The following is a 27,257-nucleotide window of genomic DNA, read 5'->3' as shown; positions in this document are numbered from 1 at the left end:
TGAACATGAAAGATCTTCGAGCTCCAAAAAAGCGCTCTCCGGAGACAACCGAGGCGTGGATCCTTGGGAGTGGGACCGCATCCTTTGCGGCCGCATTGTATCTTGTTCAGGATGTCAAGATACCCGCCGCGAAGGTACATGTCCTAGATTCCCACGTATCAATCGAAAATGTCGTGCACCAGAAGGGTAACTCTGCCACCGGATATGACCAGTTTGCAGGCTGTTTACCTGTCCCGGTCGGCGCACCCTTGAAAAAGCTTCTTGCTTCTGTCCCTTCGATCCAGAACCAGGGAAAGACTGTTTTGGATGACATCCAGAACGCAGAGATAAACCGAACATCGGTCGCGCAGGATCATCGCACACGCTTCATGAAAAGGAATAGCAGTCTGAGAAATATTCCTACCAAGTCATTGAACTTGAGCTCTAAACAACGACTGCAGCTAATATGGTTTATTCTGAAGCAGGAGAAACTTTTAGGGAGAAACCAGATACAAGACTGTTTGCCCCATAGCTTCTTCCAAAGCTCCTTTTGGGTTGTCTGGTCTGCTCAGTGCGTGATTCCTTCCGAGTTAATAGGACGCTCTTCTGTCAGGCCTGACTAATGTCATACAAAATGCTCCAGATTCGGCTTTCAGCCATGGCATAGTGCAGCAGAATTCAGGCGTTCCCTCCGCCTATACCTCGGCGAATTCCACAGCCTGAGTATCTTGAGCTGCATGGATATTACGGGATACTACCAGCATGAATATATCCTCTTGCCCCTGTATCGATTTCTCCATAGCCTGGGGGTGGATTTCCAGTTTGACACGAAGGTTGCCGATATTGCGACGGTTCCCCATAAAGATCACCAAACCATTTCACAACTGGACCTTATTCAGAGAGGATTTGCAACACGGAAACAACTTGGACAAAACGACATTGTTATCATGACAATAGGATCTACTGTCTCCGGCTCAGCAACAGGAACGAACGACCGTCAGCCAGTTTGGCAGCAGATGGAAACGGGCGAGGAACTGGACGAAAACTGGTCACTATGGTTGGAGTTGGGAACCAGACACCGCAAATTTGGCAATCCCTATAATTTCTGCACTCGTCAATCTGAATCGATGATGGAATCCTTCACAATCACCACTGAGGATTTGGCCTTTTTCCAGCAGATCAGTGCATTATCACATTCTATGGTCGGTGCTGGAGCCTTCATCTCTGTGCCCGAATGCCACTGGAAATTGAATATCTGTATTCCCGCACAGCCGGTTTTCTCCAAGCAGCCGTACAACGTGCGCGTTCTTTGGGGCTTTGCACTCTTTCCATGGAGTAAAGGGAACTACGTGAAAAAGCCAATGCTCGAGTGTTCGGGTGCAGAGATCATGATCGAATTGCTCAGGCATCTGGACATCCCGCCCGAGCTGCTTCTTCGGCGCACTGTGACCATTCCGCGCGTGATGCCCAGAATGAGTAGTATTCTATTAATCCGCTCCTCGCGCGACCGCCCTGAGATCATACCCCAGAATACCTGCAATATTGGCTTGATTGGGCAATTTGTAGAGATCCCGCGGTATTCGTGTGCAGACATGAGTTACGGTGTCCGGACAGCGCAGATTGCTGTATCCCAGTTGATGGGCGTCAATGTACAGCAGGAAGAAAGGTGGAAACTACCACTACCATTGCCGACTCTACTGAGACTTTCGTTCTGGAAGTGACCGGCAGGTTTTTAACTGGGTCTTACCTATATTTACTAGTTCGGACTTCAGTCCCCCCAAGAAGTTCGGTTGGCTCCACTGGCTGTATACCTTTCAGTGACATACGTTCAACTACATCGGGTTTATATGCTAGCTCAGAAACATTGATCGCATCCTTCAAACCTAAAAATAAAGTGCTATAGTTGCAACCAAGGTAGCTCAATAGTGCTTTCAATATGCTCTTGGGCACCCTCATCAAGATGGCGACATCTCGGAAAGGCGTCACAGCCAGGGTCCCAACTTCCGGTACCTAAATAATCAATTTTCCGAGGGACTTCGCCAACGAAGTCTAATTAATCATTTAGGCCTCATATATTGAGTACCATTACAATGAATGGGGTTGCAATGAACGGTGGGCTTGCGTAGCTCCACGCTGCAGTAATAGGCTGTTGTTGAGACATTGCGCCGGTTGAGATGACCAGCCTAAATGCGTGCTCCTCACCAGCCATATAAATAGTTATGGCCTATTCGTTCTGACCTTGACTTCCCGTAAGCATCGTTCCCTTAACCGTTAATTCCTTTCCCGCGGGTCGAGGCTGATTTTATTGATTTTTTTATCAATTATTCTTCCTGCGCAAAAATGGTCCAACGTTGAACACTTTGCAAGGTGTAGACATGATTCAGAACCGGTCTTGTCCTCCTCAGTATCTGCCAGGCGCGGCTGAACACTTGTTGACCGACGTTCAACAATACTTATCTTTCATTACCCTTCTATACGCTCTCCGGTTCTTCACCACTGTACATGTATTCCTCAGTGAATTCAATTTAACATCTATTTCTATTTGTTATATGTGATGAGTAGCGGTTGGAAGTGAAAATAGTGCAATTTCTGTAGCAGTCGAAGAATAGCACTCGTTGACAGTGGTTATATATCGGAGGTACAGCCATAGAAGACCTAAGTGGTGGATGGATCGCTAAAGAGGATGTACTGCTTGTATTAGACATCCCATCGAATCCCACGTCCTCGAGGGAGATGTCGGCAGACCCTCCCCCGGTGACTCTACTAGGCGACCTCGGGTGTGATCTGGACTTGGCTATGAAAGCCCACTAGGCTTTTAATATCAGGGGAGCGGTTGATAAGTAGCTAATGGCGTTCCAAACCTCTTGCAGAGATAGGCATTAGAACGTAACAAAGCGATGCCACTTACATTTGAGAAAGTACTTTAGTATATTACTTTTTATACTACTACAGGAATTATCCGGTACATATGTATATCAATAAGAAACAACCTCAAATCGCAGTCGTGTAAACAAGTAAATGTATAAATAAAATAACTGACAAAGTAAACATTTATACTTAGGCAGCTCTGCCCATGACATCAGAACCCCACACCCAACATTCTTTTCTCCCCTCCACGATTCCTCACGAGATTCAATAAGTCCTACAATCCCAACTTCCACAAAATGTCCTGGTTTCAAAAGAACTTCACCCTCCCCGCACGCAGCCGCGGCTCCTACCTCATCACCGACCATGTCCTCTCCGAAGTGCCCGAGATCCGCGACTATAAGGTCGGCATGCTGAACCTCTTCGTACAGCACACCAGCTGTGCGCTGTCGCTCAATGAGAACTGGGATGACGATGTGCGCGCTGATATGAGTGATGCGCTGGATCGCATTGCGCCTACTGACCGCAAGGGCAATTTGTATCGTCATTCTGCCGAAGGCGATGATGACATGCCGGTATGTTCAGTTCATTCATGTACCTGTGATTTTGGGGCATTTGAGATCTTTTCTTGGGGATCGGGATCGGTTTTATTTCTTTTCCCTCTGTTTTCATCCTATCTGCTTGTTTCTGTATGGTCAAATGCTAACTCTACTAGGCTCATATCAAATCTGCGCTCATTGGCGCCTCCGTGAACATTCCTATTTCGAACGGTCGATTGGCAACGGGTACATGGCAAGGTATTTGGTACCTGGAATTCCGGACTAGTCGGCACAGCCGCAAGGTTGTCGCGACGATCCAGGGCCAGAAGGCGTGACTGGACGCAGAGCGCGGATAACTATTATAACTAGACACGGGTGGCTACGACTGATGCAAGATAAAACAAACGTGAAGAGAGTGAACATGGCATATGATCCAATTATATTAGACCATAGTCAGAGTACAACCATTTTCAACATCATCACACGATCGAAAGGCAGCGGATCCATTGATCGATATTCTGTACACGGCCTCGGGCCCAAAACCAATTGTAATTGTAAAACGCAAAAATGATCAACGCCGACAGAAAGAAATTGATGCTAGTTTACCGCTGCTCCAGGCCGCCCTCGCTCACGCGCTGGGACTCGTCCACATCGGCAGCGTCGTTGGTGGGCTCGAGGGGGTAGCTGGTGGCGGGCAGGGACTTCAGGTATGCGCGGTGCTGCTCTTGGGCCTGTATTAGATGTTAGTACCGATTTTGCGGTCGATAAGGGAGATGTGAGTGAGCATACGAAGGGAATACCACAGTATCCACAGGTAGCGATCTCGGGCTTGTCGGTGTTGATGAAGACCTTAGGGTGGCCGAGAGGGCCACCACCACCGTCGCAGCTGACGATCTTGGACTTGGTCCAGCGGACGTGCTGTCTGTGAATGAGGTCGATGGCGGCATATGGTTGAGGCTGCAGAAGTCAGTCATTGTTCCGTTCATTGCCAGTGCAATCGACCGCGCAATTGCATTAACAATCCTATTCAATGGCAACACACCTGGCTCTCCATGATGGTCTGCTCAAAGCGAGGTCCAACCATGGCCTGCTCGCGAGGCTGCTGGTTTGCAGCCCAGGTGGTAGCGCGGTTCGGGGCCTGCATGCTGCGGATACGCTCCCCAACCTCGGGCGACTCCTGCAGGGTGCCATCATGACGTCCGAAAGAGTCAGTGGGTGTGGCATTGGTGCCGGAGACAGTCGGCGTCTGCTTCCGCGGGGTTGGGTCGTTGGCGACGGCGCTGTCGGACAGACGAGGCACGGTGGAAGAGTAGGCGCGGACAGCGAAGGGGCGGACCGACACAAAGGCCGCAATTCGGCGGCCACAGGACATCATGCTGGGCAGATTGGGTACCTGGTATGGAGGGAGGGTAAAGACGGTTGGCAGGGAGCAACCTTGAAGTCACTGAATAATCCGCGAGGTGTGGTTTGGTGGGTGTCCACCGCTTTCTTCTTTTAGGTAGCTCGTCGGCGCCTGGGTTTTCTGCCGTGTGATTTGATTCTTTTGCGCTTCACTGCTTCACTTTTGTTTCTTAATTGAGATTCCTGGTTAAACTTATTTGCACATCATGGGCGCTTCATCTCCGGCTGGAAAGCCCGAGAAAACTATGTCGTCGAATCTCTTGACGATGAAGGTATGACCATAGTCTCACCCATCCACAACTATAAAACTGACAATGTCTACAGTTCATGCAGCGTGCTGCAGCTTCGAAGGAAGCAAAAGAGGCCAAGGAAGCTGAAAGCACTGGCGACTCCAGCCAACCCACTCCCAAGCGCCGACGCGTCTCAACCGAGGCCGAAAGCCCTCGCAACTCTGAAATGGAAGCGATCTCAGCGGCACTTGCTGCTGAGGAGGAAAAACGACAGGAAGCCATTGCGCGACAGGCTGCGGAATCTGGTGAGACACAATGGGTGCTGGACATCCCGGCTGCTTCCCAATATACCCCGCAGCCTGTTGTATTGGCCGCAGACTCGCTGGACGATGGCAGTCAAGGTGGACGACGTGGATATGGAAACTTCAAGCGCAAAGAGCGCGAGGTGGGACCTACCGTACCTTTGTTGCAGACCTATCACTAACTTATCTTGCAGGCGGCAATTGAAAAACAAAAGCAGGAGGAACTTGAAGCCCGTCTCGAGGCGAAGAACAAACTTCATCCGGACCAGAGTCTGAAGACACTAACCAGTATCTCTGGGTCAGGAGGCAGACCGTCTTTGATGGGAGCCCCGGACAAGAATAAGAAGCAGAAGCGCAAGAGCAGGTAATCGCATCTTGTCTCTATGAGCACTTTGAAGCATTTAGCATAGCATGGTCTCGGCGTCCGGTATTAACATATCCTTCTCGTCTGTTATTCGACAGCATCAGAATACAACTACAACAATTCACATCTATCGGGCGTGTTCTAGGGCAAGTTCCTAGTATAGCTACAATATGTACAGCACTCTAAATCAAGGTATCAACTCATCTCCAGTAGAACAAAGCCCGAATCTACAACTTCGCCTTCTCCTCATTCTTCTTCTTCTCCCACCCCTTCTGCGTCGCAAAATTCACCACCAAATTCCACGCAGCAACCCCAACTCCAACAGGAGGCGCCACGAGCAATGCCCAAGCCCACCACCGCGGACTAGATGCCGCAATACTAGCCATAGCCCCCTTGACCGCCCGCTCCAACTCCTCCCGATCCGCATCATTCCAAACCACCACCCCGCGCGCCGTCGTCGTTCCCCGGAACTCAGCCTGCGCAGCCTTCATGCGCACATCACCCTGGCTGCGCACCCGGTTCTCCGCATCCTCAGCGGTAAGATGCGCATCTCGGGCTCGCAGACGAGCCATCTGGATCTCTGGATCGTGAACACCAACCACGATCACCGTGCCGCAGATTAGATCCATACCACTTTCGAAGAGGAGCGGGACATCAAGTACGACAGCCCATTGTCCGCGCAGATAATGGTAGATCAGGGCTTTGTAGACTTCCCACCGGACGGCCGGGTGGACAATTCCGTTTAGGACTCCGCGGTCGCGTTTGCGTTCTTCTGTGCTGCCGAAGACGCGTCGGCCCAGTGCCGGCCGGTTTAGGGGTTTGCCGGATGGGTTGGTGCCATCTTCTAGGAGGAGGTCTGGGGTGCTTGGGCCGAAATAGTTGACGATCGCTTTGTAGCCTGCTGTGCCGGGTTCGACAACTTTGCGGGCTAGGACGTCTGCGTCGATTATTGGGAGGGAGTAGGGGGGTGTTGAGAGGATGGTTGATACGGTTGTCTTGCCCGTGGCTATTGAGCCGGTCAGTCCGATAATGAGCATTTTGGTGTTGAAAAGCGAAGTTGAGTTGCGTCAAGTTGCGGGGAGAAGTTAGCCTCGGCTCCGCATTTGGGACATTTATACTGCTTGCATCAGTACATCGGTGTAAGTCAACAGCTAATTCAACTACTCCAGTGTATATATTCAATTGGACCATTTCCAGGTATCAAGTATGGAACCCGTAGATATTCTCAATACTTATCAGCGCTCGAGGCCAAATTATAGGAATAGATCCAACGCCAAATCAATTCTGTGAAAGATGCGCGACCAACTTATGCATTATATTCTAATCAAATTCAAGTCTCGGGCAATCCATGCGATGTGTCTTGTGCTTGACCCTTCCATCCAATATTCGGCCATCCCTTTGGCAGCGAGGAAAATGGTGGCAGAGCATAGCGGTCGTCGCAACCACCCTCCCATGGGCAGGTCAGATCGCACAGTCCAAAAACTTTACAGTAGCACTCTGCTGCATTGGGGCAATGAATGGGTTCTTTTCCAAAGATCACTGGATCAACTATTAGCATCCATTATTCGGTATCCGGGCATTGAGAACGTACTATGCCATGAATATTCCATAATTCGTCCACTCACATCATCCGGCAATGTCGTATTCACCAGCCAAGTGCGGAAGCGCTCGTAGTCGCTGCGCGGTCGCTCCAGCACCTTGGAGCGGGATACGCCGAATTGGGCGCAGCATGATACGCCCACTTCCTCCGGGATTGGGACCCCGGGGAATAGCTCCATGAATCCCGTTTTGAAATATTCTCCCGCATGTACCGCGTCGCGGTGGGTATCCGTGAGAGGGCGGATCTCCGTCGGGCATCCGAGTGTCCAGACACAGCGCAGGTTGACGTATCCCTGCTGTTGTAGATAGGGGACCTGGAAATTTTGTAGCGGTGGAACGCCGTCGTAATATGGGTCGTCGTTGTGCCATTGATATCGTTGCGAATGAATGAAGAGCATCGTCTCCGGTAGGTTGTCGTAATTGTCAATGATATAGCTAGACAGAAGCTCGGGTTAGCTACGGCTTGCGCGATGGGATGCACGACTCACGTCAAATAAACCATCGACTCGCGCCCTTTGTTGTGCGTCACCGTCAACGGTGCGTGCTTGTCGTCCGCCACGTAGATGCTCTTCGTCCAGTCTGGGAAGTATTCCAACAGCCATGACGTGTCCTCACTCTTCATGCTGGCCACGACCATATCCTTGCGCTTCCAAATAGCAGGACGAGCCAGCTCGTCTGCTGATTTTGATGTAGCTGGTGATCCATGCTTTTGCGCGTAGCTGCCTGTATCGGCCTTCACGGGGGATCTGGTGGTGTGGGAGAAGAATAGCAGATACAGGGCGAGGACGATGAAGATGGTGAGGAGGATGGCCTTGAGCCGACTGCGACGGCGAGGGCCCTGTGGACCGCTGGGGGCAAATAGCATCACGGTGTAGAGGGCAATAAGCCCAGTTGATCAGGTCATTGAGTGTTGCGGTGCTGGATAATTCGCGGGAGAGGTTGAGTCCCCACTTGAGCTTGGCTCACCTACAATTATATTCTTTACTTCTCTACTCACAAATTTAATTGATTCTATATTATATTCAATTATTACACTCAAGATCATGTTCCATGTCTCCACACTATTTAGGCAAATGATCGCTTCGTATATTTAGCGTCGAAGCTACTGCGCTAAGATGATTACTACTACCATCACATGGATTTGCGTGTAACCATCGAAGGTTTCTTAAGTGTCATCTTATGTTTGATGGATAATTTGGTGGACAGTATGCCAGTTGTACATATACAGCTATACCTGAAGAATTGGCTATATGTTGCACGGAATTCTTAATGTGGGATAGTATCTGAGATATAGATCAGTCCATTTGGGAACATCCTTGCTATCATTCAACGCTATACTTAGAGTAAAGGGACAACAAAATAGGTACACTGGGGCAAGGTAAGTATATCCAAACATCTGATAGACTAACTACCAAAACAGTGATAACCTATACAACCCATATAGACATGCACAGGTGCCAGCACCATCAGTCTATACAGTGTCTCCAATATACCCTCCTATTGACACTGATCAATATAAACCAAATACCAATTATGAGCCTCGATATCGGGATTCGCCGTGCCAGCATTCCCAGCCTTAGAACCCACACCTTCAATAACAGTCACATCACTAGGAGTCACCGTCACATCATTGCCACTGGTAATCCAATACTCAGGGCTAGGATGGCTAAATCCAAAAGATGCAGGTGGTAATTTAGGAACCACGTCGTCGGTATGTGTCACTCTATAGAGACTGCCTTGGTTTGTAATATATGTTGCCAATGCCTTGTTGCCAAGTCGGGGTTGGCCGTATGTATACTGCGGGTTCACTGTTAGTAGTCATCTCTATTGACTGGATATATAGCAAGGTCCATGCTTGGTGGTGACACTTACTAATTCCAATTTATACCCTGCATTCCGGAGCACAGTGCCTCCGAGTGTGGCAACGGCTGCGCCGAAGCTGTGGCCGGTTAGGACGAGTGTGTAGCCCGAGTAAGTTGTCAATGCTGTCTTGATCTTGGCCGTTAAGTCGTCCGCGACTGTTTCCCATGCCTTCCAGAATCCACCGTGGACCTCACAGTCACTGCAGAGACTGCTATCGGTTAGGCCGAAGTCCAGGTTCGCAATCCACGTGCTCAGTGTTCGGCTTCCCCGGAAGGAGAGCACGAGGAGCTTATTTGTCTGATCGGCAGCGAGGAATCCGGCCACATCACCGAACTCGGTGGATCTGGTGGTTGTCAGTACTGTACATGTATATAACTCAAGGCTGGAGCAGACATACTCATCGAACTCGTATATAGTTGTTGTCTTGGCGGACTGGACAGATGGACAATTTCCTTCTAGACAAGAGAGTCCATCGCCGGTAGAGTTGATATTGTTCGTGCAATATGATGCTGCGGCATATTGCGCGAACAAGTTTAATTGACCAAGGACATTGGTCGAGACATCTATGTCGTTCAGCCACAGAACAATACTGCAGGGGAACGGTGGTTCATACCTCGAGGAACAGGTCGAGCAGGAGCAGCAACAGCCAAGACCGCCAGAGCAGCAACACTTCCAAGCCGAGTAAGATGCATAATGGAGACTAATATTCCGGAAGTATAACTCTTCACCTGCTTGCCTGGAAATCCCAAAGCCAACCAGGCCCAGTCCTTTATATACCCCCATCAGACGTATAGATCCAGAATTCTTCCTCTCCCATGAGAGAGCGGGGTACGGAGGACGGACATCTCGATGCCAGACTCAGAACATTCTCCGACGCATATTGCATATTCCACGCGTGACCGGTGGGATTCCGGTATGATCGGCATCGCTGCGGTCTTGAATGCTTCGGATATAACCATCTTTGGGTAAGGCCACTTGCCAAGCGAAGTATGCGGGGACATCCACGGGTGCGTGACTGGGTAGCTTCTCTAGCTGGCTTTGGCATGGCTGATTTGGCGTTCTTCTGTGGTGAAGAATGAGGGGTGCAGATGTCAGATTGTCAAATGTCAAATGTCAGGCACTGGATGTGCCGTGCAGATGTGGACGGAGTGGCATCGGGTCCCGGTGGTTGATTTTCCGCCGAGGTTATGGCTCTTTTGGGCTCTTTGCATTGCATGTCGGGATGTGGTTGACTGTGTGGCTTGGCGTCGATCTTATCTCTGATGGAGATGTATCGGAGGGTTTCACGGTTGTATAGGAAGATCTAGCTAAACGGTTAAGAGTATCACTTCCCGCAAAGTCCACCTTAGCTCTACAAAGAAAGACATGAAAATGGAACGCTGACTATCATTTTTCGTAAGTAGGAGCACTGGCTATAATCCTGGCTAAGCGCTGGCTAAATCTGGCTTAAAATCAGACCCCTTACCGGGCTAGTGGTGAGATTCGATCTTCTGTCCCTCCTCAACATCAAGCATGCCTGTATCCTCTGCCCCATCACCACCAGCAAGGACCCTGGCACGGGGGATTTGCTGATCAGGACCGCCGGGGGTTACAGCAACAACATTGTCATTCTCGTCGACGAACTCAAAGTTGTATCGCGAAAGAAGGTGGGGAATGGCAGAGAGCTGGGGGCCGTAGCGGGCAGTGTTGTCATAAAGCTCGAAGAGGGGGACGGCGAGCAGCTTCATATTCTTGGGGACGGAGAGGACCTCTACATCGTGAATGGGTGAGTGACGATCTCGCGTGAAGTGAACAGAAAGTAAACTCACTCTTCTTGGGCAGCTGGATCAAGTACAGCTTCTTGCACTCCTTGGGACGTGTCACATGGCCCGGCAGGAATGGGTACATGAAGGTCTCGAAGTTGGGGCGCCACCATTGTGCAAGTGTGTCGCCGATATCCCAGTCGCTATTGACTCCCTCGCCGGAGAATTGTGATCCCACGGGGGCCAGACGCTCGTTCAGGCGCTTCTTGAATCCGTCGATCTCATCGTCCTCATGGTGGAGGTAATCGCCAGGCCTGGAATTGATCGTTAGTCTCTGAGATGCGCAATTATGTCAAAGGTGTGCCTACAGCTTGAAGAAAGCGTTGGCAATCTGAAGCATGAGAACGTGGGGGTGGTTGTGCTCGTGGCAGACCAGGATGCCCTCAGCGGTCCGGCGCATACCATGGAGTTCATAGTGCTCCTCCAGCCGCTTCAGACGGGCAAGCACAGAAGGGTCTTCCTCAGGCTGAGTCTCCTTGGTGCCAAAGGTGTAGTTCGATAAGGGAAACAAGCGGATAGTCTCCGGCTGGAGTGCGGAGAAGTCCTTGGGGAGGATGGGTCTAGGGGTCAAAAGAGTCAGAGAGTCCACGTTGTGAAATGGCTTGCGCAATATCATCATAATATGAAGGTGTACTCACGGACGGGCGCTTTGAATCGCCGCGGCTGTGGTGGTAGCCATTTTGACGCAGATGCGGAGGTAAGAATGCGCGCGCAGCTCCAGAGAAGCTTCAGCTTTTCGGTATCGTTATCGGCTCACCGCCCCTGGGACTATGTTTACTTCGGCGTCGTCGCCACTAACTCCGGGCTTCACTATAACTCCAAAGGTACGCGCATCTTTTACTCATTCAACAAGAGCTTACTCTCCTAAATTTGGCGATAATTCATGATCTTGTGTAATAATAATAAGTTAAATTATGTCTGATTCTGTAAAATCGCTATCCTCAACCTAACACCCACTCCCCCATGCACCAACCTCAACACCTCACCACCCATTGTATCGTGTACATGCTCACAGCTTCGCATCAAAGTCCTCAAACTCCGTCAGGTCTGTCACAGGAACAGGTCCCGTGCTGACAGGCAGACTAGCCTTGAAAGTAGGCACATCGGTGATAACAATAGCCTTCGACGCATTGCCATTAGCCTGGCCCTGCTCATCAGTGCTAGAGACCAGACCCAGTTCCTTCAATTTGGGGCCGAGATCTTGCTCCAGCTTCTCGATGACGGGCTCGACCTGTTGTGGCGACAGGCTCATCTCTGTTGTGAGGAAAGTCTTGATAACGAAGATGACTTGGCTCTTGTCTACCACGTTCATTTCGACTTCTTCGAAAGCTGTTGCGAGACGGTCGGTGTCCACGGTGAACCCGGCTACATCGAGCAGCTTGCTCAGTGCGCTGACTAGGCCGGTTCGCTTCTCTGATGGCTTGGATGCATCGGCCTGCGCGTTCAGGTGGATGGCGAGCTTGGCGCGCGTCTTTGACGAGGGGTCGATGTACTGGCGGTAGAAGGCGATGAGATCCTCCTTGCTCAGGGTGCGCACGTTCGCAGCATCGGTTTCGTGTTGCAGGAAATCGAAGTACTCAGATCCCACATGTGACCAGTAGCGGTTGGTCTCAGAAGACAGGTTCTTAAGCTTCTCCAGGCGCTTGTTGATGACACTACGCTTGTGTCCTTCGAACTCATCCTCGGGCATCTTCTCGAGGATGGGGCCGAACTCGCGCAGGAAGGACTCAATGCGCGACTCGAGGTACTGTGCTGTACGCTCACTTTGGATGATGACTCGGTAGCCGAGGGTGGTGGCGTTGTAGCGGGCACCGCTCCATACCACGTATCCGAGTTGTTCCTTGCTGCGGAGCTGGTCGAACGCGGGCTCGTCGGTCAGTTGGGCAAAAAGCTGTAGCTTCGAGCGCAGGATGTCATCAGAGAACAGTCCGATATACAGGAAGTACTCGATACAGTGGTTGACGTTGGCTGGGTCCTTGAGTGTGCGGGGGTAGACATAGTTGGTTCCGGGAGGTAGCGTCATGTTCCGGCGCAGGTACCACTGCGACGGGGGAAGAGAGCGGCCCCCCAAGATCTTCTCAATGGAATCCGTCATGCGCAGGGCGTCCTCCTTGTAGAGGTTTCCGTGGGCCAGAACTTCGATGTGGGTCTGCTCCAGCAACTGGGGGAAGAACTTGACGACATCTTCGCACTCCACATGCTCCAACTCCTCGAGGTATTGCTCATTGACCCAACCACGCTCAGAGAGGAGGTACCGAGTGTAATCGCCGACTTGGTAGTAAGGCTGCTGGTACTCGGCATTGCGGAATGCCCGCGTCAAGCGCTCCTTGATGATGTTGAACCGGTCCTGGTTGACCACCAGCCCGCGCATGGTGTTGAGGACCTTGTCCAACAGCACAGACATCTTGTCGTTGTAACCGGCCACGGAAATATCCAATCCCAGGATGTTGGCCGAAAGATGGTAGTCCAACCCAGCGAGCTCAGCGTCGTAGGAGTACTCGTCCAGAGAATCTCTCACCAGCTCGCTGTACAGCTTGGTCTTGATAAGATTGGCAGGCGTAGCCCACACAAGAGGGTTGCGGAGCGTCACCTCAACAGTGGCCTTGGGCACCCAGAAGCGGTCATCCTTCTTGAACCACAGGCGTACGCGGTCATCGTGGCGGATCAGCTTAGGGGTCTTGGTTGGCTCGTCAACATCCCTCTTTTCCACTGAGAGTCTCGTCGGCACAAATTCGTTGCGGTGGGGCATGTGAACGTTGGAAGTGCGAGTAGCCTCAGTCGACTTCAGGGCCTTTTGAATTCCACCCAGGAACTCCTGAGGAATCTTCTCGACCTTATACTCAGTACCATACCACTTCTCCTTCTGGTCCCATTGGCCCGGAAAGTCCTGGGACACAATGATCAGACGGAAGTTGTCAACGCGCAGGTAATCCAAAGCCTTCTTGATCAATGCAGGATCGAAACGTCGCAGCAAGGATCCGCTCAGCAACCACTCGCTAGGCAGTGACTTCTGCATGACACTGCTCAGGCGACTGGTGAATCGGCTAGCTGGGGTCTTCTGCTTGAATCGGAAGTCAACTTCAGCAAGGTTCTTCATCTCATCAAAGATCCACTGCTCTGGCTCACGCTGCTTGATCATAGCAATGTACTCAAAGACCACCTTGGCAACTTCCTGGTACTCCTTCAGACCATCAGGAGTCAGGCGCACGGAGACTGTGAAGAATGCTGATCCGGGGCAGATAGGCATGGCACCAGCAGAGAGACCGTTGGCCCAACCCTTGTTCTTGAGGTAAGAGAGCACACTGCCTGGACCCTCGTGGCCAATCAGATGGCTGATGTACCGACTAGGCTGGGTATCATGGAGATCCTCCTCGTCAAGAAAGGGGAAGTACATGTCCATAGATCGGGTGTCCATGACCGGCTTGGCAAATACTTGAGTGCACATGTCCTTTTCCGTGAAAGGTTGCACATCATCCCACCGGTTCTGAGCAAGGTTTTTGTTCTCGACATCGGAGAAAAGCTCGGCCACCCACTCCTCTAGTGTATCCAGAGACTCTCGTCCGAGGACAACCAGTTTCGCCCGGTTGGCCGAGTAATGCTTCTCATAGAAACGAATGAATTCACTGCGGACTTCCAGACCGCGTTTCTGCGGGTCTTCCTTCAGCGTCTGCAGGTTACCAGTCGAGAAGTGATGGTAAGGATGTTGAGGGTTTGAAAGTGACTTGTTCAGTTGCATCAACCGCCACAGGTCACTCTGGAGGTTCTTTTTATTTTCCGAATCCACGGCTTGCAGCTCACGGTCTAGGGTCGACTCTAAGAACAGTGGCGAAACAAAGAACTGAGCAAATCGATCCAAAGCACCGTAAAGAGGCGACTTGCCCTCTAATCCATTCGGCAAAGTTCCATTCCCGTTTGTCTCGGCAGGGGTGCTATCTCCGCTGGATTTGGGTGGGCTCGAGTCGCCCGTGGCGGACACTTCAAAGAAATAGTTCGTTTCCGTCGCGGCTGTGTATGCATTGGATGAACCAGAGTGGGCCGCTAGGTACTGGTTGTATGCGTTTTCCTTGGGGTACTGCCGATCTAATTAGCACTTTGGCCAAGCCAACAAATACTGGAAATAAATCCCGGCTTACCTTTTTGGTGCCCATGAACAGCAAATGCTCTACCGCATGAGCCATCCCTGGCATATCGTCTTCATCGGAGAAGTTGCCCACGTTGACGTTAACGGCCGCACTGGCCTTATCGGTGTCGGGATCATGAACTAGAAGAGCCTCAAGCTTGTTTGGCAGTCGAATCACGCGATATGACCGATCGTCAAGCTCTGGCTTCTCCAGATGCTCTGCAATGCGCTCGATTGGAGCCATGATTGAGGGGGTCGTAAAGGTAGGAGTAGAATGAGAGAAAGTCCGATGTTTAAAGAATATCGGAAAAGACAAGGATCGTGAAGGAGCGCGCAACGAATCGGGATAAGGACGAGCTAGACTGAGACTGAGACTGAGACCTTTGTGACACAGTGCAGTGGAGGACCTTGGAGGCATTCGTTGCCAAGGGGAAATACCAATGACGTGACCACGAATTCCAATGCGAAGAAATATGCCAATATACAGAGTATTCGAGAGGTCTATAAATGTAGGAGAATAGTAGAAGATGAGAGAAATGCGAAGTCCCTCGGATTGATGATAAAGCGGATACTGCCCGGGGGCGGTGATGCGCCATCGCGGAGCCCTAACAAGCGCCCTCGGCCTCTCATTGCTCAACGGTGGCGGCATGCCCTTACAAGGCAGACACTAAGGAATCCACAGGCGCTTAAATCGATTGGTTTCCCATTATAATCAACTACATACAAATGCTAGGGTCTTGACTGGATCCACGTCCCATCCTATCCCCAGAGCCTCCCCCACGTTCGGCACTGCCCCTCCCCAAGCCATGCGGTATCAACTACCAACTGTCAACTATAACCCAAGCCCTTAACACTTCGCCGCACACAGGTTGAGAGTAATGCTCGAAGCCGAGTTACAGTTCTTAGTCTGGCTACCGCCGGGGTTAACGCCCTGCGCCCAACAAATCTTGGAGCACTGGGTATCGGAAGGCCGCACGACCATTGTCTTTCCGGAGAATGGGTCACCAAAGACATCGGATAGGTCATACCAGACCGTGCCGGGGTCGAGGGTATAGGCGAAGTTGGTTTGCGGACTGCCGTTGTACAGGCCATTCGCGACGGTGGTGATCTTCAGCGCGATGCCGCCTGAGGCTGCGTCGTGGTGGAGGGGCTCCGAGTAGCTGGCTCCGGCCGCGATTGTCTGTTGGGGTCCCACACTGCCTCCGACGGACCAGAGGTAGACTGGGAAGTTGCAGTGATTTGTTACGACTGCGTTGCCGACAGCGCTGGCTAGGGGGGCCAGGGCTGCGATTGACACGATGAGAGTTGAGAAGTGCATTTTGCTTGGATGTTTGCGCTTGAGGTATAGTAAATGACTGTCTGGGATGAGAATGCTTTCTCTCGAGGCAGACTCGAGGTCCTTTATATACCTTTGTTGGTGGGTATAGTATCCCATGAACTAACCTTGTTGGCTGCTTGCTCTGTTAGCGATTGGAGTATAGACTTCATCCTAAGCGGGCATGCCATACAGAAACATGACACTCCCCAAATCCGAGACATTCGCATCCCAAAGGGACTGATGCGAGGCATTAAACCGCCAACTCGGTTAGGGCATCCATCACAGGACCTGGAGTAGCCATCTCATCCTCTGAACCCCGCATCTCACGTTCGAAGAGGTTGGTTGAAAGGACCGAGTCAAGTTTCGGCATGAGGTAGATACGAGAAAGAGAATCCACAGAAGCAAGGAAGAAATACGATGTCTCAGCGCTTCGATGCATTTGGACACTTGGTGATCCATTAGAAATAGTATCTGATGCCAAGGGTGGAGAAAGACAAAGAGTGCGTCTATTTTTTCCGGGGAAGTGAGACATAGTTACATCTGACTGCAGATCTCCATAAGAATTATTATGCAAAGCGTATACTCTTTGACCTTGATACTTTGTGAAATATGGTCACCGCTAGACTAAATGTTGCATTTGGTATAGCCGAGACAAGTAGATGCCTTGAATGTCTCATATCTGATGTACGCCTTGAGAGGGGTTTGCAGCTGACATCAAAGCCTCACACAAGAACGGGGTGGCTTGAGATGTTTCGAACAAGAGTATCTTGGCAAAGCAAGTACTCCCATGTCCTATACCTATTTTTACTCCCAACGATAACAGGCTCAAATATCTCATTAAGGCTATGAAAATACTCCAAACATCGCGTAGCTCTATGCAAAATTCTACCAAGTCACTCCTCAACCTCATCGCTCTCATGGGGATCAGCACGATCGGAAATCCACTGGTAAACCTGCTCTTTATGCTCGGCCAGCATATCGCTCAAATCCGACTTCGGCGACTGCACCAGCTGGCCATATCGCTTCGAGTGACGTCTGTCTGAACTAGACCACAGACCGTGCGAGCTTGCAACGAAGACAATGGAGTTCTGAGTAGGAAGGAATATTAGTTGAGTGTACCATGGGTGTAGTGCATGATGCCTTACCTCTCTGTACCATTTGGACAGCCAGGTTTGGGTGCTTGATTTGATCGCGCGGATTGGGCTCTCTGCCACAAAGGAGACAACGCCGTTGACACGCTTGTACAGGTTTTCTGCGATTGTTAGCGGGGATCTACCCTTTTGACTCTGTTAGGTTGCTTACCCCTGTTGATCAAGAGATTCGCCACACCGTAGAACGCATTGCCCACGCCGAGAAGGAATATTTCGGTGGCCTGGTTGGCACTGTAGATGGGTGTCAGCTTACGATAGCCAAGAGTTTGGATAAGTTCGCTTACTCGATGTAGTTGTCCCACAAGTATGCGGCCAGCTCCTCAGTGGCATTTGGCCGGTCCTCATCTTCTGGCTCGTATCGACCAGACGGCTACGAACTGTCAGATCAGGTGAATACATCAAATCAGTTTGACTTACAATCTCTTTCGATATGTGCTTGGGGATATTAACATCGATCACGGCGTAGCCTTTGCCAACAATCCAGGCGATGTAATCCTTCAAAGAATCAGCCTTTGGACTTGGTTAGCAGATGTTGCAACTGCGACAACCCTATGGGACGACTTACCATCCACACGTTGTGGGTTTCCAGCTTATTAGTAACTGGATGAGCCTCGCCCATGATCTCAGGCCTAGACATAGTCAGCACTAAGTCCATTCTAAGGTTGTTGGGCATATCAGAAAACTTACGGATCATGGAAGATGACAACCAGCGGCACTTCCTCTGTGTAATTGGGACTGCCAGATGTGAGATTCAAGTACAGAAATTGGCTGCTGTGACCGGCTTACCTTGCCAGAACCTGTTTTTCAAATGACTTCGAAATGGCTGTGCGATAGATGAAGAGGGGCGTGAGCTTGCAGGTCTCATAAAGCTGATTCGCTTGGAAAATCCGGATGATGTCTAGAAGATCAGTCAGTGCTGTTAGGTGGAGATTCTCGAAGGTCCATACCGTGAAGTCGATCTCCCGACATTGCGTGAGAGCTTGTCTTAGGGTACAAGCGGCTCCAGTACCGAGATTGAATGCTTCTCACCCGGCGCACTGTGTTAACCGCTGCATCCGTGGGAGAGCTTTTCGCCAACCGTTCTGGAGGCTCGCCCATGAGTGTCTTGGTTACGGCTAAGGCCGACTTTGAAATAGACTTGAAGTTGTATCCTCCCTATTTTAGATGAGGTTAGTATAAACAATTACCCGAATGAATGGAACATACCTCCAGGCAGACAGCAATCTTCCCGTGAGAAAGAGTCATGAGCATGTGGGTCATCTGCGCATAACAAGATGGTGAGACAAAGCAACCACCAAGTACATCACCGGCAGCAGCATCAAAACCAGCCGCGACTGTAATTGTTAGTGGATTTCTTCCAGAAAGTGGCTATATTCTCACCGATCACCAAGTCAGGGTTGAATTCCTGAGCTATGGGCATGACTACTTCCTGGAAAGCAAACATGTAGTCTGCATCGCCCATGCCCTGATCAGGCCAAGGGATGTTGACATTCCTAATAGGTGTCAGTGAATAGTCATTGCGTTAATTCGAAACACTTACCTTCCAGTTCCAGGACCAGAGCCACACTGATCCCAGTCTCCAGCAGGACCACCAGGGTAGAAACGGCCATCCTGGTGGACATGAAGAGAGATGTAGAGAACATTGGGGTCATCATAGAAAGCTTTCTGGATGCCATTTCCTATGTAGTGTCAGTCAAATACTATCACCAACACTCAACGGTTGAAGCACACCATGATGAACATCCCTAAGTCTGGTCAGTACTAACACCAAATCAATATACGAGGAAGACATACCAATCAAGGATCATGATCTTGCGGCAAGCATCTCCTAGCTTCCTCTGACAGACACGCGCTGCGACCGAGACATTATTGAAAAGACAAAACCCCATGGCGGCATCATCCTCAGCGTGATGACCCGGCGGACGGATGACAGCAATAGCATTTTTGACCTTGCGTTGAGCAACAGCCATGCAAGTCTCGATCGCCCCTCCAGCCGATAAGAGGGCCGTCGAAAAGGTCAGTTTGTTGAAGTAGATGGAGTCGCGATTTTCCTCCAACTTGATGAGTACATCATCAGACATGTCTATCGGACGCGTTAGTGTCTATCCAAACTCATTTCCATGTGTTATTTACCTTTAGTACTGTGCACAAAGGCATAGTGTGCATCAGTATGGATGAGAGTGATCTCTTCTTCGATAGCATTGCGCGCAGCAATACGTTGCAAAGTCCTGGGCGCCAGGGGCTGGGATGACTCTTCATCATCAACAAGGCCAGCGCGACACAGCTCCTTGTAGATGTAGTAGATGCGCCTAGGGTCTTCTGGATGAACGTCGCTTTTTGGATGGACTTCACAGTGCCAACGCATGCGATGATCATAGCATAAACCTGTGGCTAGCGATGCCACAGGCAAGCCCGATCTGAGTGTCAGTTCTTCATCTGAGCCAGACCAGTCTGAGTTGGCTTCGACTGGGCTGTCGCGCTTTGCATCATCTGTCGATGTGCTATCGCCCTCGCCAGGCTTTCGCCGGACCATACCTGTTAAGGGATCTGGGTATGCTGAAGCAGGGGGGATGAAAGGGGTAAAATTGGGGTGAGAGTGGTTGCTTAGGTTAGGAGGAGGGACTTGGGTGATGGATGTGCGGGAAGGAAGGGGATGGGAGTTGGCCATAACGGTATCCTCGTCCTCGTCCATGATCTGAAAGTCCTTTGTTGTCGGTCTTGGCGCTTATAGTCTCATTGGGCACTCTAATAGTTGCCCTAGACAAATGAAGCTTTTTGAGGGCTTGGTTGATGCTTCTTTCACTCATAAACTTCCCCGAGAAGAAGAGGTAGATAGGTCGGTGAAATGTTCCCAATACTTGTAGAAACTTTAACCAAGAAGTAGAAAGCTGACTTCGATGTGACATGCGCAAGCACTGTAGGGTATACAATCGCCTCCTGCCTTAAATAGGCCAACCGAGGTGCAAGCTCGGGACGGAGTGAAGCGAGAGTGACCGCTAAGTGTATCGAGCGTACAAGTAGTGTAAACACCAATGTTCACGTGGTGGGCACAATAGAATAAATTAGTCCAATCGTCAAGGACAATGAGGGTTGAATGGATGTGTATGTTGGATCCCTTTTGGGCCTGTCTTTCTTATTGCCAGACATTGCCAGTCTTACCGCTTTCCATCACCGCCGCTTAGTGGAGACTAGTGTGGTGTAGTATAGATGGGTTAAATTGATCTAGTATTAGCTGACTCACCTTTGTCTACTTTATAGAGCGCCCATCCCGCTGTCAAAAGACTTCCTTTCGACCGGTTTTTAGCATAGGGCAATTATCTTAGAGAAGATTATACTCTTGAATGCTTGAGTAGTGGTGGAAACATTAAAATTACAAGCTCTCTATCTATCATAACTATTTGGGCGACTATGAGTTGATTTAATCTGGTTTCCAACGGTGCTGTATATGACAAGAATGTATCGCATATATTGTGCAGGGTATGAGAGCGCCAAGGATTTGAATTTGGACGTCAATTACTAGTCAATTATTTCCTGATAGGACCCTATTCATAAAAGAGAGGAAGATCATTAGAATTCTACCGAGGGAGGCTGGGGGTAAGATCTAGGTCTAGACTCTGAATATGTGAGATAGGCCGAGTAGACAAGTCTGCCTGATAAGACTTAGAAAGCTTAACAGAGGACAAGGTAGACATGGATTCATTGTCTACCATGCCACCTCAGGTCCTGTATCTAGCTTTGATGCCTCCAATCGTCCACTGGGTAGCTGTTTCATGTGCTCTTACAAGGGTCCTCAATTTCTGGCTGCTTGTATTGCGTGATACTTCCAGTCGCTCCCTTAGACCCGAAATGTACATCATGTCACCGTCTTTACAAACCAAGGATTCTACCAATTTACATACTATACAAGATATAGAGAAGAGTAAACGTGAAATGTATCAATTCATTAAATGACGTTATCATCTGATTTTTTTCTACAAGGTGAAGGAATCCCTTCTGCGCCCAGTCCACAAAACAGACCTAAACAGCAATGGATTTCAACTCCTTAAAGAACACTCCTGGCCCCAGGACGCTGTCCTGATTCCTATTTGCGGTCAACACCGGCAATGTAGGAGATGAGGTCAACGACACGGTGGGAGTAACCCCACTCGTTGTCGTACCAGGAGACCAGCTTGATGAAGTTGGCGTTCAGGGCAATACCGGCCTTGGCATCGAAGATGGAGGAGCGGTCGTCACCGTTCAGGTCACTGGAGACGATCTCGTCCTCAGTGTAGCCGAGGATTCCCTTGAGCTCGCCCTCGGAGGCGGCCTTGACGACAGCCTTGATCTCCTCGTAGGAGGCACCCTTCTCGATGCGGCAGGTGAGGTCGACAACGGAGACGTTGGCGGTGGGGACACGCATGGACATACCGGTCAGCTTGCCGTTCAGGGCGGGGATGACCTTGCCGACAGCCTTGGCGGCACCGGTGGAGGAGGGGATGATGTTCTGGGCCGCAGTACGGCCACCACGCCAGTCCTTGGAGGAGGGAGCGTCAACGGTCTTCTGGGTAGCGGTGTAAGAGTGGACGGTGGTCATGAGACCCTCAACGATACCGAAGTTGTCGTTGATGACCTTGGCGAGGGGAGCCAGGCAGTTGGTGGTGCAAGAGGCGTTGGAGAGGACGTTGACGTCCTTGGTGTAGGTGGTGTTGTTGACACCCATGACGTACATGGGGGCGTCGGCGGAGGGGGCGGAGATGATGACCTTCTTGGCGCCACCCTTCAAGTGAGCAGAGGCCTTCTCCTGGGTGGTGAAGACACCGGTGGACTCGACAATGTACTCGGCCTGGGCCTTGCCCCAGGGGATAGCAGAGGGGTCACGCTCAGCGAAGAAGGTAACCTTCTTGCCGTTGACGACGAGACCGTCGGCCTCAGCCTTGACCTCACCCTTGAACTGACCGTGGGTGCTGTCATACTTGAGCATGTAGGCCTATATTCCCGCATTGATTAGTATGGGCTGATGATGTTTGTAGCTGGTGTACCTACAGCGTAGTGGGTCTCAATGAAGGGGTCGTTGACGGCGACAACCTCGACATTGGGGTCGTTGATGCTATAGACATTGGTTAGAGGAGAGGTTAGGCCATGGTTAATGGAGCGGTCACTTACGCATTGCGGAAGACCTGGGGTAATGTTAGTCTGGACCATTTGAAGCCGATAAGGGGGGACTTACAATGCGGCCAATGCGACCGAAGCCGTTGATACCGACGTTGACAACCATGATTGCGGTTTACTGAAGAGACTGTTAGTAGATGGATGAAGAGAAGAAAGGAAGCAACATACTGAAGTAAGATGAGTAATGGGAGGGATAGATGAAGGAAGATGGAGAAGAGAAGAAGAAAAAAAGCTGGCGGGGGAGGGGAAGAAGTAATGAATGGATGACTGACGCAACGGACCGATCACCCCTCACCGAACAGACTAGACGGGGGAATTGCCATGTTTGCCAGGTTGCCCAGGTGCCCCCAGATGCAGCTCTCTCCTTTTCCCGACTGTTGCCGCTCGACCTGTGCCCAGTCAACCTTTCCGGTTTCATACACCGGGCAAAGCAGGAAGAGTCACGATATTTGTCTGCCCATCCGCCCCTCGGTAGCTTCCGTTCTGCCAATAAGAGCTTCCCCAGCCGACATTCATCGGGTTATTACTATTGCCTCGGAGCTTCTCTCGAGAATGTTTTGCCTAATTATTCGGAAGAGATGAATATCACGATAATCTACTACGTAAGGTGCGTGGAAGATTCCGAGGTTTGGAGGGGTAGTGATGATGCTATGACTGGAGGGGCACTGGAGGGGTGTACTACAATGTACAATGTACTGTTAAGCCCAGTTATGCTCGAAACACGACACAAGCAGATCAATTATAAATCTTTTAATTGCTAGAATGATATACTTCAAGCTGTTTGGTCCCCAACGCAAGCGGAGCAGCCGCAGTTGAGCTGCGGTGGACCGATTGAGTATGGGCGATATAAGAATGTGGCTCCCCCGTCCTGAAAACAGTCACCGGGGAACAGCACGGGGTCAAGCAGATTTTTACGATTCGATTGTTGTATATGGCTGATGGTCAGAGGGAGATTATAAATCCTATACATTCAGCTTGGAGTCTCGGAGCTGATAGCTCATCTCTTACCTCAGCCACATCTGCAAAATTATGTCATTATGGCAAGACCAAGTGAGGTGTCAAGGTGTCCAGGCACCAAGGCACCAAGGCACTTTACTTAGGTGTCCATTTTTACCTTATCTACGGAAGGCCATGGAATCTGATAGTGGCGCACAGAGCAACCACAGGGACCATACGATACAAAGGACATCTCGAGTATACTTTAAATAGTTTCGTGGCAATTAACAATGATGAACAATAACCGGCCGAATAAACGACCCGAGTTGGATTATGGTACAAAGAGAAGATAACGCTCTATGATCGGAAATCCAGAAGGGGTATCATAGAAGAACCCATTTACTCCTCCTTGACACCACCCCGCCAGTTCTTCTCAGCACTCTCAATGGAGGCCTTGTCGCTCTTGGGCTGACCGCCGGACATGAAGCCACCACCAGCCTTGAAGGGACGGGCGAGGTCACCGGTGGCAGGCTTGCCGAAGACGTGGATCTTGACCAGGTTGGACTCGAGGGCTCCCTTCAGGGGAATGATGGACTGGATCAGGAGAGGGTTGGTGTACTTCATGTACAGGTGCATCACACCCATCATGCCGACTCCCATCAACTGGCTGCGGATCGACTGGCGGAGCTGGCCCTTGTCGTAGTCCATGTTGGTGGTGGTCACGGGCTTGGGCTCCTCGGTGCTGCCCATCGGGGCGGGCTCCACGTATTTAAGGGTGGTCATGTCTGGATTATGATTAGTGTTTGTCAGGATGGTCGGGGCACGCGACATACCCTTCTTCTGGTTGATCTTCAACTGTGTCCACAAGTGCAGAGCCAGGATCAGGATGTTGGACAGGATGTAGCATCCGCGCACCAGCATCAGGACCTGAGGATCCTCAAAGGGAACCTTCTTGGCCAGCTGCATCATCACCAAGATGATGGCGAGGTTGGTGCTAAATCATGGTTAGTTACCAAAGAGAGATCGTACAATTCATCAAAGCATACATTTGAGGAGACACCATTTTGCCGGATGTTCTGGGGAAATTTGAGTATGGGGGAGTTCGGAGTTCACGTAAAACTCGAGACGCGGGCCACCTGGCATTTCTGGAAGGCGGAGCCGGATGAACTGTTGTACCGTGAAGCCTGAGGCATGAGTGATCACGTGCCTGCAATCGTGATTCTGATGGATAGTCCAGCTTCAAACCAGACCAGCTTATATTGCGAAATCCAACAACCACGACACAACTAGTCTCCCAATTTGGTTAGCAGTTGCACAATGGTCTGGTTCAGAGCAATCAGGGGGACTGAGGGATGATGCAGGTAATCCTCAGCCAAGTGTGGCATCTATTACCGCCATGCTCAAGACACATTCTGGCATCCCCACCATGACGGTGTTTCCTCAACTAACACGCCAGCAACTATATGACAACCGTGTACACTGGCTCGGCAGAAAATAGATCATATATCATGGATATTTGATCTATACATGATCTTCCCAGGGCATTGGCAGGTTACATCCCCAGCGGTATACCTAGTTTCCGCATTGGGACTAGCGTCGAACGGCAGCAGGTGTTTTTGGCTCAGCCGACATTTCTGACTTCTCCATCCATCAACAACGCGTGCCTACCTCACTGTTACCTCAACATCAACTTCTTTCCGTGGTTTCAGACTCTATCTGTTCTCTGTATCCTCGCGATAATCATCCTTCGCAATGCCTGGTGGAAAGGGAAAGTCTATCGGTGGAAAGGGCGGAAAGGGTGATGCTGCGGGGAAGGCCCAGAAGTCTCACAGCGCAAAGGCTGGTCTGCAGGTGGGTTATTCCTGGATGTGGTTAATCGCTGGTAGAGTGGGAGGGGTGTCGCAGAGAGTGGTTATGCGATGTTGGCGATGACTTGCTCGATGAAACTGGCCCGAGACGCGTCGACTCGGTCTCTCGTCGTTGCTCAATAGGGGCAGTTTCACGGATCACCATGGAACATTGTCGCCTTGTTGTCGCATAGCCTCTCTTCCGACCGTATCCCATCACCGGTGCCTCGCGTGACGCGACTGCTGACATGAATCGATTTTTAGTTCCCCTGCGGTCGTGTGAAGCGTTTCTTGAAGAACAACACTCAGAACAAGATGCGTGTCGGTGCTAAGGGTATGTTGCGACCTTTTTCTGTTCAATATGCGCGCGTTGCTAACCCTATTCTTTCCTAGCTGCCGTCTACGTGACCGCTGTGCTCGAGTACCTCACTGCTGAAGTCCTGGAATTGGCCGGCAACGCCGCAAAGGATCTGAAGGTCAAGCGTATCACGCCCCGCCACTTGCAACTCGCCATCCGTGGTGATGAGGAACTGGACACTCTCATCCGCGCAACCATTGCCTTCGGTGGTGTCCTGCCCCGCATCAACCGTGCGCTGCTCCTGAAGGTCGAGCAAAAGAAGAAGGGTGGCCTCCTCGAATAAATCAATACCCGAAAGAGAAGCAAGGTGGGCGCGGGTGGTTCCCTTCAACCCAACAACTCCAACTCTCGACTCCTGAATCTCCGGTCCATCCCGGTAGCCCATCTTTCCGCTCTCTCGTCTTTGTTCTTCACGGCGCTTCACCTTGATGTATTTTCTGATATTCCCCGGTCTTTGCTTTCTATTTTTTCTGTCTTTCCAAGTTCATAGGGCGCTTTAATGGGAAAATGGGGATATCCTGGTAGTGGGAATGTTACTGCTTCGACGTTAGTCTTTACTTGTGTACATGTCTGTAGTTGTTTCTAAGTAGCCATATGTACGACGATGTGTGATTATGTCCTCGCTGTCGGTCAACATAGAATAGGTATGGATATTGCGCGATCAGGCTGCCAGATTGTATTGCATTCCAGAAGCACCATAACAACGTCAATTCTTCACCCGAGCAACCTTGGAAGATGACACAATTCATACGAGTACATCTACTTTGGGATCTACACTTCCCACTGTATAAGAGTATCCGAGTGTCCTGATGTCAAGGGCGGGACTGGCACGGGGGATCGGCAGGGCATGCATAACTCCATAAACAAAGCAACCGCGTCATTTCTTGGCATTTTCGGTTTATCTATTTCACTTAGTATGGAACACGGTAAGTATATACGATCGAGATCATTCGGGCTGCATTTAACGGTTTAGGGGCAACGCTTGTGTTACAGGGGAGCTAAAGGTAATCGGACTCATTGTGGATTGGGGCTTTTGTACGATACTACTGTACGGAGTATATATAGATGCAAGTCAACTTCCTACGCTAGACATTCTAATAGTAAAAGGTACATGGATTGTTAAGATCTGAGGAAAGTGAAAAAGAAACAGAATCCCTACACTGCAAGATACCAAACATGAGAAAGAGAATCCTCCAGCATGGGAGTATATCAGGGTCGAGATGAGGACAGGATGCATTACACTCTGCACCTGCCGAGTACCATATACATGTACTCATGTGAGAGTTGTCAGAGTTCGCCCTGGGCACCTTTCCGCAAGACGACATCAGATCAAAAGAGGAAAGCAGTCAACAGCACGCAGAAAGAGCAAAGAGACAGAAAGTAGAGTAAAACAGAATGAAAAGACATGTCACAACCACCCTCCCGGAACAAGCCG

At 50.5% G+C, this 27,257-nt stretch overlaps 13 protein-coding genes across 13 annotated transcripts; 4 read left to right on the top strand and 9 right to left on the bottom strand.

Annotated features, from left to right (window-relative positions):
• Nucleotides 1-5: 5 nt before the first annotated feature.
• On the top strand, nt 6-1,700 carry PENARI_c002G07840 (oleate hydratase; the record flags this gene model as incomplete). Its single annotated transcript, XM_022627680.1, has 2 exons — nt 6-550; nt 623-1,700. 2 exons carry the CDS (start codon nt 6-8, stop codon nt 1,698-1,700), a joined length of 1,623 nt encoding a protein of 540 aa, XP_022492376.1.
• Nucleotides 1,701-3,143: 1,443 nt separating this feature from the next.
• On the top strand, nt 3,144-3,718 carry PENARI_c002G11869 (YjbQ family protein; the record flags this gene model as incomplete). The annotated part of the gene is made up of 2 exons (XM_022627953.1): nt 3,144-3,419; nt 3,560-3,718. The coding sequence occupies 2 exons, from the start codon at nt 3,144-3,146 to the stop codon at nt 3,716-3,718; spliced, it is 435 nt and encodes a 144-aa protein (XP_022492593.1).
• A 267-nt stretch (nt 3,719-3,985) lies between these two features.
• On the bottom strand, nt 3,986-4,755 carry PENARI_c002G11854 (zinc-finger domain-containing protein; the record flags this gene model as incomplete). Its single annotated transcript, XM_022627951.1, has 3 exons — nt 3,986-4,114; nt 4,173-4,340; nt 4,426-4,755. 3 exons carry the CDS (start codon nt 4,753-4,755, stop codon nt 3,986-3,988), a joined length of 627 nt encoding a protein of 208 aa, XP_022492672.1.
• Nucleotides 4,756-4,990: 235 nt separating this feature from the next.
• PENARI_c002G04944 (uncharacterized protein) lies at nt 4,991-5,684 on the top strand (the record flags this gene model as incomplete). The annotated part of the gene is made up of 3 exons (XM_022627474.1): nt 4,991-5,056; nt 5,109-5,459; nt 5,511-5,684. 3 exons carry the CDS (start codon nt 4,991-4,993, stop codon nt 5,682-5,684), a joined length of 591 nt encoding a protein of 196 aa, XP_022492900.1.
• Nucleotides 5,685-5,907: 223 nt separating this feature from the next.
• Nucleotides 5,908-6,717, bottom strand: PENARI_c002G01866 (putative dephospho-CoA kinase; the record flags this gene model as incomplete). Its single annotated transcript, XM_022627262.1, has 1 exon — nt 5,908-6,717. The coding sequence occupies one exon, from the start codon at nt 6,715-6,717 to the stop codon at nt 5,908-5,910; it is 810 nt and encodes a 269-aa protein (XP_022492773.1).
• A 2,059-nt stretch (nt 6,718-8,776) lies between these two features.
• Nucleotides 8,777-9,834, bottom strand: PENARI_c002G00005 (lipase family protein; the record flags this gene model as incomplete). Its single annotated transcript, XM_022627129.1, has 4 exons — nt 8,777-9,076; nt 9,152-9,485; nt 9,540-9,705; nt 9,756-9,834. 4 exons carry the CDS (start codon nt 9,832-9,834, stop codon nt 8,777-8,779), a joined length of 879 nt encoding a protein of 292 aa, XP_022492395.1.
• Nucleotides 9,835-10,611: 777 nt separating this feature from the next.
• PENARI_c002G07790 (cleavage and polyadenylation specificity factor subunit 5) lies at nt 10,612-11,623 on the bottom strand (the record flags this gene model as incomplete). The annotated part of the gene is made up of 4 exons (XM_022627676.1): nt 10,612-10,892; nt 10,951-11,198; nt 11,253-11,504; nt 11,583-11,623. The coding sequence occupies 4 exons, from the start codon at nt 11,621-11,623 to the stop codon at nt 10,612-10,614; spliced, it is 822 nt and encodes a 273-aa protein (XP_022492480.1).
• A 330-nt stretch (nt 11,624-11,953) lies between these two features.
• On the bottom strand, nt 11,954-15,308 carry PENARI_c002G07811 (uncharacterized protein; the record flags this gene model as incomplete). Its single annotated transcript, XM_022627678.1, has 2 exons — nt 11,954-15,016; nt 15,078-15,308. 2 exons carry the CDS (start codon nt 15,306-15,308, stop codon nt 11,954-11,956), a joined length of 3,294 nt encoding a protein of 1,097 aa, XP_022492723.1.
• A 603-nt stretch (nt 15,309-15,911) lies between these two features.
• On the bottom strand, nt 15,912-16,382 carry PENARI_c002G04819 (putative BYS1 domain protein; the record flags this gene model as incomplete). Its single annotated transcript, XM_022627466.1, has 1 exon — nt 15,912-16,382. The coding sequence occupies one exon, from the start codon at nt 16,380-16,382 to the stop codon at nt 15,912-15,914; it is 471 nt and encodes a 156-aa protein (XP_022492353.1).
• An 893-nt stretch (nt 16,383-17,275) lies between these two features.
• hdaA (histone deacetylase hdaA) lies at nt 17,276-20,225 on the bottom strand (the record flags this gene model as incomplete). Its single annotated transcript, XM_022627981.1, has 15 exons — nt 17,276-17,470; nt 17,528-17,634; nt 17,685-17,764; nt 17,818-17,903; nt 17,951-18,043; nt 18,099-18,162; nt 18,221-18,268; nt 18,320-18,431; nt 18,481-18,688; nt 18,740-18,867; nt 18,914-19,026; nt 19,074-19,212; nt 19,265-19,278; nt 19,328-19,616; nt 19,667-20,225. 15 exons carry the CDS (start codon nt 20,223-20,225, stop codon nt 17,276-17,278), a joined length of 2,235 nt encoding a protein of 744 aa, XP_022492317.1.
• Nucleotides 20,226-21,614: 1,389 nt separating this feature from the next.
• Nucleotides 21,615-22,787, bottom strand: gpdA (glyceraldehyde 3-phosphate dehydrogenase GpdA; the record flags this gene model as incomplete). The annotated part of the gene is made up of 4 exons (XM_022627388.1): nt 21,615-22,499; nt 22,556-22,619; nt 22,676-22,689; nt 22,740-22,787. The coding sequence occupies 4 exons, from the start codon at nt 22,785-22,787 to the stop codon at nt 21,615-21,617; spliced, it is 1,011 nt and encodes a 336-aa protein (XP_022492973.1).
• Nucleotides 22,788-24,016: 1,229 nt separating this feature from the next.
• On the bottom strand, nt 24,017-24,680 carry PENARI_c002G11876 (PHO88 family protein; the record flags this gene model as incomplete). The annotated part of the gene is made up of 3 exons (XM_022627954.1): nt 24,017-24,402; nt 24,451-24,611; nt 24,664-24,680. 3 exons carry the CDS (start codon nt 24,678-24,680, stop codon nt 24,017-24,019), a joined length of 564 nt encoding a protein of 187 aa, XP_022492695.1.
• Nucleotides 24,681-25,369: 689 nt separating this feature from the next.
• On the top strand, nt 25,370-26,105 carry htz1 (histone H2AZ; the record flags this gene model as incomplete). The annotated part of the gene is made up of 3 exons (XM_022627857.1): nt 25,370-25,468; nt 25,729-25,798; nt 25,858-26,105. The coding sequence occupies 3 exons, from the start codon at nt 25,370-25,372 to the stop codon at nt 26,103-26,105; spliced, it is 417 nt and encodes a 138-aa protein (XP_022492735.1).
• Nucleotides 26,106-27,257: the final 1,152 nt, after the last annotated feature.

The sequence above is a fragment of the Penicillium arizonense genome (genome assembly GCF_001773325.1).
Source record: "Penicillium arizonense strain CBS 141311 chromosome Unknown PENARI_contig002, whole genome shotgun sequence".
Lineage (NCBI taxonomy): Eukaryota > Fungi > Ascomycota > Eurotiomycetes > Eurotiales > Aspergillaceae > Penicillium > Penicillium arizonense.
This window is presented reverse-complemented; position numbering and strand designations above follow the sequence as displayed.